General features: G+C 32.0%; 1 protein-coding gene across 5 annotated transcripts in view; it reads left to right on the top strand.

The window, feature by feature from the left end:
* LOC122631133 (solute carrier family 12 member 4) overlaps window positions 1-12,556 on the top strand; it is an 80,069-nt gene that overhangs the window by 16,088 nt on the left and 51,425 nt on the right. The window contains exon 1 of one of the 5 annotated variants that reach the window (XM_043816437.1): window positions 11,554-11,782. The exons of the other annotated variants lie outside the window; for them this stretch is intronic. Within the exon in view, the coding sequence (XP_043672372.1) occupies window positions 11,725-11,782 (58 nt within the window). The 5' untranslated portion in view covers window positions 11,554-11,724. Of the gene's footprint in view, window positions 1-11,553; window positions 11,783-12,556 lie in introns of those variants that run through there. 5 annotated transcript variants of the gene reach the window in all.

A 12,556-nucleotide genomic window follows, 5' to 3' on the forward strand; every position in this document is an offset into this window, starting at 1 on the left:
GAGAGAGAGAAAGAGAGAAGGGTAGGTAGGGAGAGGGAAGAGGGACGAAACGCCAAGCTCTGCCACTCCTCGACCCAGTTTTCGGAGAGCAGCAGCACCACCAGGAAGCAGGATTATACGTAGCCGATTCGTGTGGCTGGGTCATTTTTTTCTTTTTTCTTTTCTATTTCTTTCTCGTTCTGTCTTTTTTTTTTTTTTTATTTTTCTTTCATCCTTTCTTCTCTCTCTTTTTTTTTTTTGTTATTTTCGTTACACACCAAAACTACGATTTTATCGTAAAGAATATTCGAAAGAGAGAAAGAGAGAGAAAGAGAGAGAGATGAAGAGAAGGAAAATCGTAACATTCGTAACTGTCGATAACTATCGTGATTTCCGATAAGATCGTCGATTTTCTCTTTGATCCTGGTTTAAGTTCACTTTAAAGTCCTTCGAGAACTTTGTTGATCGCAGCATGTTTTCTCTTTCTCTCTCATTCTTTCTTTTCCTTACCTTTTCTCTCTCTTTTTTTCTCTTTTTTTCTGGTTGTTTTACGTGACTACCCTTACATCAAACGTAGATCTATGTATATGTATGTATGTATGTATGTATGTATGTATGTATGTATGTATATATGTATGTATGTATGTATGTGCTTGTATGTGTGTGTATGGATGAGCGTGAGAGAGGGTGTATGTGTGTTGAGAGCCGATAAAATGGATTTACTCGTTCTATCGAGCCATCGGAGATATCCCTCGATATATTGAAAGTCACGAAGATCTTCCGCACATTATGGACCTTATTTAAAATTAAATAACTTTTTTAAAATTGAACTTGGAGAGAGAGAGAGAGAGAGGCAAAGAGAGAGAGAGAGAGAGAGAGAGAGAGAGAGAGAGAGAGAGTGATAGGGTTCTAAATTCGTTGAGTATATATGGAAAAAGTAATGTGTCACGAAATCTTTTATATACGTATTTTTTTTTTTATCATTACTACATTAACAATTTTCTTTTTTTCTTTTTTTTTAAACATAATACAAGAACCACAATTTTTTGGATAATCATTTTGATATTCGAAGGACTTCGTTTGGCCTAAAAAAATTATTGTCTACTTAATCAATTGAAAAAAAAAAATTATCTAAATATTTGTTTGATTAATTGTATAATGTAAATATGCAATGAAAATTATTTAAGTATAATAATTATGAAAAATAGGTTTCCTTTCTTTTTGTCAATGAATTACATGAACATAACAATAGAGTTGGAATTAATGATATTGATTAAGAAAAAATTATCTTAACTTAAAATAAAATCGCGTTGGATCAGACATTTAGAAAATGATTAAGTGTTGCTATCTCTCTCTCTCTCTCTCTCTCTCTCTCTCTCTCTCTCTCTATCTCTCTCGTTCCACTCATAATGGATCATCAATCAATCTTATGCACTTGTGTTACGCTCGAACGCACTCCTTGAAACTTGATTAGGCTAATTTGATATAACGCGATTATTTCGACAGATAATTCCTCTACCCTACGAAGCCATCAAGGGTTTTCGTGTATTCAAATACAAAAGACAAATCTCCGATTGGTCGATTAACAATCGAGAAAACATACAGAATCTATTGAACTGATTCTAATTGTAGAAATTCCTGAATAAGCAAGAAATATACCTATAATTTAATTTTCGTTCATTTCATTCGATAGAATCGCATTAAAAGTGATTACTTCATTATCGAGGATATACGAATCAAGATTTTAAATTTCAAACAAATCCCTCAATAAATCTTGTGTGTGTGTGTGTGTGTTTGAATTTAATATATTTTATTACACATACATTTGTTTGTATACAATTTTTACATTATCTACATTTTTATATACGAAAAAAGAAAATCGTAGATATATTTGTCGCGTATAAAAATAAAAATAATTAATATGAAACTTGTAGTGTAATTATATTATGCATGCATTAAACTATATATAAACTATACAAAAATACAACTGAGTAAATAAGTAAATAAAAAATATATATCATACTATACTATATCTATATAATAATAATACTATATTACATATAAATATATATATATATATTTATTTATTTATTTATGTGTACACAATAGATGTATGTAGTAATAAAACGAAAAAGGAGTTTCGATCCTTTCTAAAGAAGAATCGCTAAAGATAAATGCAACCGTAAATGCAATTCATGTACTCCGATCGAACTGTATGGTAGTGGTACGGCTTTAGGTATACCTAATATGTACTAAATCAAACGATAGGCGAGCTCGGCTTATCGACTTGAGCCAGGTGTCAAGGTTACTTTCGATAATCGTTTGCTATTACGCGAACGACTTCCTTCTATGTGCAGAAGATCCTATATAAATACCTTACATATATGTTTGTGTGTATATATACTATATTTACACACATACATACATATTTATAACTCCTACGAGACAAGGAATACGTTCCCTCAAGTCCTCCTTCATGGAAAACGATCTAAGCGAAAGCGATAATTCAAATATTAATCGATCGGAGTTCTCGCGTGTACTTCAAAATGGCTGCTGCATCCGGAGTTCATTGCCTGAGAGTTTATTTAGTGAATACAAGCAACCATGTAAGAAGGTTGCACGCGATTTCTATCCTAGACCTTGGTGAGTTAGTTCCGATGATCGTTTCGATAAAAGTGATATATATATATATATATATATATATATATATATATATGTAGAATTAAATCATTACTTTGTATTTCTTTTTATCTTTATTTAGTTTTTGAGATAACTCTCTATAACACAATTCTATTTTTAAAATCACATATTATGTATCTTATCTTATTTCATTTCTTTTTTATACATACATACATACATATATATATATATATTGTGCCATTTTAAAAATACCAAATATATCTAGATATATAATAAAATAAGGTTATATACGTATATAAAAAAAAAAAAGAAAAGAAAAAAATACTTTACATCCGATCTATAAAAATGAGTTGGTCGTATTTAAGCGAAATATCAATACGATCTTTTCTTTTCCTTCGCTTTAGAAAGAAAGGACACAACGACGTAATTTACGGAAGAATGGAAAATTGAAAGATGCCGTTCGTTGATTAACCGATATAATTTTTCTCTCTCTCTATCTCTCTTTCTCTCTCTTTCCTTCTCTATTCGTTTTTTTCATACGGGTCGGTGTAGTGAAAGAAGACTACTAGCCGGCAACCGACCGACCGACCGACCAACGCGAGAGCTCAGCCCTGAACTGGAACGAGGTTCATTGTCTGTGACCTTACCTTCGGATTCTCTCTCTCTCTCTTTCTCTCTCTCTCTCTCTCTCTCTCTCTCTCTCTCTCTCTCTCTCTTTCTCTCTCTGCAACCTTATTCATAAATGCAGAGGCCTCGATTGTTAACTGGTGCCCGGCATGCGATAACCCACCCACGGCCGCTGGCACCTTCCTTCCTTTTAGATACTCATGGCCTCGAGCCTCCAACCCTTCAAAGCTAACCCCCCAACTACCACCCTCAACCCCTACCTCAACCTAACTACCCCTTTCTCTCTCTCCTACCTCTTCATCCTCTTTCTCGTGACACCCTTCCTTCGATGAAAATGTCTCACCGTTATTTCTATTACTCTTATTACCGTGTCTCTTACTTATCACATTATCACGTTATAACAACGTGACGCTCTTTTTCTTTTTTTTTTGTTCTTTTTTTTTCTTCTTTTTTTCTGCTTCTTTTTCTGTCTTTTTTTTTTTTTTTTTTTTTTTTTTTTTTTTTTATCTCGATAAAAATCAAATTACGCTAGCTGGACGTTAGGAAAATGTCGTCGCGAGTCGCTACGTGTTGGATTAATACGAGCGACGTATTTAGCTAAGATTGAAGTCAATCGTTAGATAAGACGATCCGAGTACTTAAACGCGATGTTTAATTTTTATCTAACACTCATATTTATATATGTATGTATGTTGTATGTATATGTATATGTATCGATTCTTTTCTACTCGAAATTTAATATTTTTTATCTTCTTTTTTGTCTTTATTTATTTATTTATCTTTTTTTTTTTTTTTGTATTTTTTAAACTTTATCGTTTAGTGCCGCCACATCAATCACTTGCGTGGTTTATATTTTGTATTTTTTCTTTTTTCTCCTTTCATTTTTCTTCCCTTTTAAAAACAAATAATGAGTATTTACGTAAGTACTTAGAACGTTACGATTAGTTGACGGTAACAATTTTTTTTTTTTCCCTTTTTTTATAACCGCTCGAAAATAAGTGCAGACATGTAAGTAAGTATATATTCAGTTTTATGTTCGTCATATACTTTGTACAGAGTTTATCATAATGTCTTATCGTGCCATTTGTTTTAACGATATGGCTTTCGTACAATTGCTAGAGAAAAACATACACGATAAGTAGCTAAGAGTTTTATATTTTTTTATGTCCGTTTCAAGAACTTTTTCAACTTACTTAAAGTAATCCGAAAGGAAGCATTAAAGGGCAGTAAAAATTAAGTACTTTTGGAGTCAAATAGATATGAGATAAGATTTATTTCTTTCTATTAATTTACACACACATCTATATATACTTATATATTTATACATATGCTTATACGTACATAAGTACGTATAGAAAATTGATAGAAACCAATTTTTTACAGATAAATGAATAACTTTAATAGTGTAGATTTAAGATAACTTTAAAGATAAATGAATTAAGTTATCAGATTACTCTGTATGTGAATGAACAAGTTCTCTCTCTTTCTTTCTCTCATTTTCTATTTATACACACAAATAATATTGTACATATATATATGTGTGTGTGTATGTGTGTGTGTATAAATATCAAAATCTAGAACGATTATCTTTATATAAATATTATCAATAAAATAAAAAGAAAGAAAGAGAGAGAGAGAGAGAGAGAGAGAGAAAGCTTTACTAATTGTTTTTTATCTGCTTTAATTATCATAGTAAACCCCTCTAAGCGACGTTGAATGAATCAGTGACTCTTATCGGACATCACCGAGGTTACCAGATAAAGCGACAAATAAAGGAATTAGGCTAAAATTCAATCGAATACTCGTATCTAAGTTAAATAATAATTTATGCGAGTAATATCAAACGTGTCTTGGTTTTTTTCCTAAACGAAAAAATTTCTCTTCCGATTCAAAGAAGGATATTTTACACGTATATGCATAAATATATATACATACATATATACATATATATTTTATTATACATTTTCAGAATTCAATTGAAATTGTATATATATTATTTGCGTGCGAGAATAACACGGCATGATGCCAGCTTTCATTCATCGTCTTCTCTCTCTCTCTCTCTCTCTCTCTCTCTCTCCCTCTCTCTCTCTCTCTCTCTCTCTCTCTCTCTTTCTTTCTCTTATATGTGTGTTCATCGTGTGCGGTTTGATTCATTAGTGACGTACACAATTTTCTCGGAACGTTTCATTTGGCTCGATTTACATGCACAAAGCACAAACGTGGAAATGGCGAGCATCGTCGTAGAACGAAAAGAAATCCTTTCGTTGCAATCAACGTAGACGGGAGACATCTTTCGAACTGTCTCTGTAATACGTGCATAGAATACTACCACGATCCTTGTTAATCCATATCTCTTTTCCTTTCTCTTTCTCTCTTTTTCTCCCTCTCATTTTATCCCCTTCCTTTTATTTTTTTTCTCTTCTTTCTTTTTGGTTGAATGTTTTTAAGGTCAGTCCAACAACTCGGATCATTAGGGACTTTCTTGATACGTATGTGTACACGTGCATATGTGTATGTATGTGTGCGTGTATCTTTCTCTCTTTGTTTATTTCTATACATGTCTGTTCATATCTAAAATCGTTGAGATCGAATAATCCACAGTATACGCATTATCGAATATTCATACACGATTTATTATAAATTTTTCAATAAATTTATTCCGTTTTTTCCGAAGCTACGTTATTTATTTATTTATCTTTTTATTTCATTTTTTTTTTTTTTTTTTTTTTTAAAGCCAATAATATCATTCGTAACAACAATAACAATAAAGTCATAATAGCATCGATGGTTTTGACGGTGATTTCTTTTTCTAAACTCGATATTTCATTTCTTATTTTATATTTCTATTTAGTTTATAGGACAACTCGATTGAAGATATGGTTTTCAATGGAAATTGCTACGTTGCATGTACTACGTACGCGTGTATGTATTTGTCTATATAGATATATATATATATCCATCTATGTATGTATATAGATATGTATATAGTCTTGTAGAATTTGTATTAAATAGGTTGTAATGGATAAAGTTAGCATGTCCTATTTGTACTCTGTTGGGAAAATGCATTAGAGGTTCTTCCTTTGTCTTCGATGGTATGTAGGTGATGCTTGTTATATATATATATATATATATACCATGTAATAACGTGTTTACATCATATGCTCATTCAAATATTGTTTCATGCTGTTATTATATTATATTTTCAATGTTTCACTGTTAAGGATCATACATTCATTTCGTTTTAATATTAATGCGATTTAATAAAGTAACGAAAGAAAAAAAAAAAAAAAGAAAAGCAGAAAAGATATTTAATTATCGAAGGAAACAAAATAAATTAAATTTATCCAATAGATTTTAAAACATTTCAATTAACGATACGTCTGACGGATTTAAATAAAAATTTATTATTTCGTACATTTAAATCTGACTTTAGCTTTTTAGCACGGATTATTGTTATTTAAAAATTAATTGATTTAAATCTTACGCATAATAAATCTAGGAGAAATGATATTTAAAGTAAAAAAAAAAAAAAAAAAAATCAATTATCTGATCGATAAAACAGCGAATATATTTTTAATCGAATATTTCCTAGATCGATCATATTCAAATAAATTCGAGCTAATTGATATTTCAAAATTAACATCCGCTGCATAATCGACGACGATAAAATCTCTCCTATTTGATCTCTTAAAAAAAAAAAAAAAAAAATGGAAATAAAATAAATACTCGACATATTAAAAACTACTAACGCACGTCGCTAGATATCAGCGTTAATAAATAATGATTCATTACATCGATTTGAAAAGGAAAAAAAAAAATAATACTAAAACTAATAAAATAAAAGAAAAAGAAAAAGAAGAAAGAGAAACGAAAAAAAAAAGCAAATGACAAAGATTAATAGTCGTAAGAAGAGCCCTTAGTAAATAGTATTACAATAGATAGATAGTATAAGTGGAAGATCGAAAATCCGAGCCATTGAAAAGGGTTTGATAGGTTGAGTCAAGGGTTGTACGAGATACATACATACATACATACATACATACATACGTACGTACGTACGTACATAACTACATGCATATCGTACATATGTATGTATGTATATTGGAGCGTCGAGTAAGAGCACGCGTAGAGAGATGGTCGATAGATGGACACGGTTTTCGTAACGTGCCGTTAGCGCATCGTTGCTCTATATATATATATATATATATATATACACACACACATATATATATATATAGATAGATAGATAGATAGATAGATAGATAGATAGATAGATAGATAGATAGATAGATAGATAGATAGGTAGAGAGAGAGAGAGAAAGAGAGAGAGACTAGCGCTAGGGGTAGGAGTTGGAGTTGGAGGTTGAGAGTTGAGGGTTGGGGGTTGAGGGTGGCAGTTAGCTTGGGTGGGTAGCTACCCGGTGGGTAGTAGTAGGTGCGCACCCTACGCGGATACCAGGTGAGTGGGGCGTCGAAGTCCCGAGACCCCGGACAAAAGGCGTAAACTCTGTCTTTCTCTGTCTGCCTCTCTTTCTCTTTCTCTGCCTCTCTCTGTTGTGTGTTACACGGTCAGTATTTATTATTCTTCTCTAGAAAAATATCACTGATATTTTTCTTTCTATTATTCGTTCGTTCATATATCACGTTCGCTTTCTTGATCCCATGTTGTTCGTGTGAAGAAAGTAAAGGAAAGGAAAGGAATAAATAAAAAGGGAAGAACATTGTAAAGGATCTTCGAGAAAGGAAAAACGGAAATATTACTTGTCGGACGTGATTGGTTTAGTGGTGTGCGTGTTGTTGTTGTTGTTGTTGTTGTTGTTGTTGTGTAAGTAAAGTTGTTGTAAGTAGAGATGGTGTAAATGGATGTACTTATCTACTGTGGAAGTTTTCTTTTCTTTTCTTTTTTTATTATTTCCTTTTTTATCCATCTTGCCTAGCTGTGTTAAGTTTCGAAGACCTTTTTTCCTTTCTTTCTTTTTGTTGATACGATAAAAGAAAGAAAGAATAAAGGAAAAGAAGAGAAAGAAAATAATAATCATAAAAAAAAGGAAAAAGGAAAAAAGAAAAGAAATAGAAACGTGTCTTTTCGTTATTGTCGTCGTCAACGTATACGTTCACATTATCTCGTAGTAGATCGAAGTAATCCTTCCTATCTTATCGTTATCGACATTTGATAAATTCCTTTCTTCATTATCTCTCGCCGAAATACTTCTTAAGGATACTTAAAATCTCATAATTGGGCACAGTCGTTTAGCGTTTCGGCAATAAGACGAAACATGTTCTTTTCTTATTAGTTCGAAGTTCGTAGTGATACTGTGATGATATTTGTTGTATTATTTACTTGGTATTTATATTTTTTTATTTGAACATCGTGGACTTTGTTACTAGTAGTACTAATTATACTATCACTATTTATACTGCTATTACTATTACACTATTACTATTATCGAAGAAAGCTCGACGCAGGAAATTGCTGATACACTGACGTTTCGACGCGTATCGCACGAAGAACGATATTTGAAAGAGCAACAGAGAAAAAGAGATAGAGAGAAGAGAATTAGAAAGAGAGAACGGTAATCGACTATCGATTTGTGGCAAATCGTTCACGTCCAAAATCATTCCCACCTCCACGTACGTTTTGGCCGTTCCGTTAATTACGAATATAACTGTCCTGTAAGTCTCAATAATTGATATCGTTTATAGAAACCGTGTGGGAGGGTAATCGATTTTCGATCGAACCCTTTCGGCCACGAACTTTATTTCGTCTCGTTGATTACCTGTTGCTCCGTCAAGAATAATTATTTGTATCGTTCGAAGACCTTCTTTCTTTCGTTTAAAGAAAACATTCGTTCAAACGACGACTCTTTAGCTATTAATTTGCTCTCTCTCTTTCTCTTTCCTCTCTCTCTCTCTCTCTCTCTCTTGCTCGTTCATTCGAGGCCTCGTAATTAAAACATAGAATTTTACAAACAAAGCTGCACGTTCATGCATCCGTACACACGTAAACACATACATACGCTACACGCACACATACATGCACTTTGTAAGCCGTCATCAAATAAACCATGTACTTATACATTTTTACCATGTGTTACACGTCACACGTATACATCTATACGCACACCCATAACACATACAAAGGTATATATGTATATAACTATAGTGACATGTAGGTATATATAAACCTCGAATGTTCGATATCGCACATTTATACGAATAAAATGGGTGCGAATGAACGCGTAGATATTGACGAACGATCACGTCGACGATGGAAAGTTATAAATCCGTAGGATATTTTCTGCCAGACAATCATTCTTGATACCGGTATTAACACCTCTCTCTCTCTCTCTCTCTCTCTCTCTCTCTATCTATCTATCTATCTATCTATCTATCTCTCTTTCTCTTTTCTCTTTTTTTTTCTGTTATTTTTTGGCTTTCTTTCAGTCTTCCGTCGTATGCTCGGACGCACAGAATCCATCTACATTCGTAGGAATTCGTTTGACTAACTTGTTGCTCTCGTTTTTCGCGATTATCTTTTCTTGAACATCCTCGAAGCTTTGAACAACGTTGGATTTAATGTTCACTTTATAGTTGGAACGGTATTTATTTATTTTTTATTTTTCTTTTTATTTCTCATCCTTCAAGATACGCCTTTCTCGTTGTAGAAGTGTTTCGAACGATACGACGAATTTTTAATTCACTTTTTTTTTTTTTTTTTTTTTTTTCCCAAAGAATAAATTCGTTCTCTTCGTCACTCGAACAGAATTAATTTTTGTTATTTGAAAGATACATTGTAAGTGTATTTTCTTTCTTCTTTTTCTCTTCTTTCGCAAGTGTATAAAATTTATTCGAGAATGACGAAATCATTTGGATATGTTTCAAAGTAATATTAAATGATCAATTGAATTCGAAATCTTATTCGAGCGCAACGTGTTTATCGTGATATAGTTCTTATTTGAATTCTTTTCATTTTATTGAAAGAAAGGAAAAGCAAGTCATTCCTCATTAGCAAGGAAAATTTATTCATTACGTACGTGCAAGGAATGACTGTATAGTACAGTAGTAGCTCGTTAAAAAATCAGTTTGCCTTTGATTACATTTCTCGTTATTATTCTTCTCATATGAACATTATTACATGAGGAACAAGCATATAACATATATATATATATATATATATATATACTTTACAATATTATTAATTACAATAAAACAAAATATACACACATAATATATATATATATCATTAACATTTAAAAAAAAGAAAATACATTAACATTAAAATTCAAATGTCATATCGTCTGGGAATTTATTTTCGTAAAAAATTTATTCGCGATCGGTCGATTAAAAAGAAAAAAAAAAAAAAGAAAAAGGAAAAAAAAAATAGTCACGAAAAAACAAGTTCCATTCGTAAACAACATGAGACGACATAGATTACAGTTGGCTCCATGTTCGAAATAAGATAGACGGACGTCGACCGTGGACATTGAACAAGAAGGGTAGAAAAGTGAAAAAGAGAGAAAAAGAATGAGAGAGGAGAGAAGAGAGGTAGGGAGTAAGGGAGATAGATATAGGAGAAAATGAGTGTGAGAGTGAAAAGAGCTAAGGGCTAGGGTGAGGGTAAGAAAGGTGCGGAGGGAGTGGTATAACGTGAACGGTATAAACGAACGAGGACCGAATGACCCGGTTACTTCGTTACATCGTTCGACTCGAGTCTGAAGCTTTTTCTTTTTTTAAATCTATTTTTTTTCTTCCCTTGAAAATTTTATACCGTCACATATCGCGCCGACAAAGATGATAACGACAAAGATTGATAAGAAATAAAAACTCCCACGTAGGAGATCTTACTCGTTCGAAATAGTAATCGTTGTCAAGGACAAAGTTATTTTCTTTTTCTTCATACTTTATTTTTGATCTTATTTTATGTCAACACGGATAGAGAGAGAGAGAGAGAGAGAGAGAGAGAGAGAGAGAGAGAGAGAGAGAGAGAGAAGAAGTGAACGAAGTATTTTAACATTTCATGTGTTTCCGATACAAGTTCGAACTATTTACACGGTAGTGAACATCGAATAGGACAGACTGTTGGAGATAACGTTTTTTCTTTTTTGTTATAGTTGTATGTTTTCTGTCTGTGTGTTTGTGAATGTGTGTGTGTATATGTATCTATCTTTCTTTCTGTCTTTTCGATAAAAGAGACAGGTTGAAAGGATATAGAAAAAGATAGGAAAGAAATCGACCGTTTTCTTCGTTCATTCGATTCATTCGTCTCGTAAAAAAAAAAAAAAAGAGAGAAAGAAAGAAAGAAAGAGAAAGAAAATCTAGGGAAAAGTGTTCCTCCATTTTCTCGATTGTGTCTAAGAGTGAATAGTGAAATATATGTCTATCGTGTTTTTGTTTTTTACTCTTTCACTTTCGTGGACACGAAGGAACGAACTGTAAAATCGAAGATCGAAGAGAGGAATAAGAGAAAGAAGAGAAGAGATGAGTGCTTCCGGTGCAATTCCTCTGATACTAGCGAAAAAGGAAGAGATTCTTGAAGGCAAGTACAATATCTATTAGTTTTATTTTACCGTGAGATAGAGAAAGGATGGAGTCAAAGTTTAATGGTTACCTACGGTCACTTTAACTTTCTTCTATTTCGATTTCAATGAGTTTCGTCTAACAATTTTGCTGTTTGTCGATCTTTGAAATTGGAATTAAACGGAGAGACAGAGAGAGACAGAGAGAAAGAGAGAGAGAGAGAGAGAGAGAGAGAGAGAGAGAGAGAGAGAGAGAGAGAGAGAGAGAGAGAGATCAAAAATGCAAATAGAAAATTCACGAAACTTTTCTATAAAGTAATTCCCAAGAAAATTATCTGTTTAATATATGTCATAAACTTATTACCAAGTTTGGCAAATTTTTTAAAATAATAATCACAACTTTTAATTTAATTCCATCGATCTATCTGTCTTAACTTTGTAATAATTAAATTAATTCATAAGATCGAAAGAAAATTAATTTCTGTTTCGGAAGATAGAAAAAGAAAAAGAAAAGAAAAAGAAGCAGGATTATAATTCAGAATTATTATAAAAGTTTATGTTCTTTTTAGCGATCGATTAATTTTTTCTTTTTCTTGGTAACTATATTTATGAGTTTCAACTAATACTTACTTACATTAACTATGAAATAGATGTTACGATGTTAAAATTAAGTATAGAAAAAAAAAAGAGAGAGAGAGAGAGAGAGAGAGAGAGAAATAGAAACAAAAATGAAAATGAAGCTTTTTCCTTTTAAATAATTCATAAGAAAATTATCTTTTAATGTTATTGAAAAA

This window comes from Vespula pensylvanica, chromosome 8, assembly GCF_014466175.1.
Source record: "Vespula pensylvanica isolate Volc-1 chromosome 8, ASM1446617v1, whole genome shotgun sequence".
Taxonomy (NCBI): domain Eukaryota; kingdom Metazoa; phylum Arthropoda; class Insecta; order Hymenoptera; family Vespidae; genus Vespula; species Vespula pensylvanica.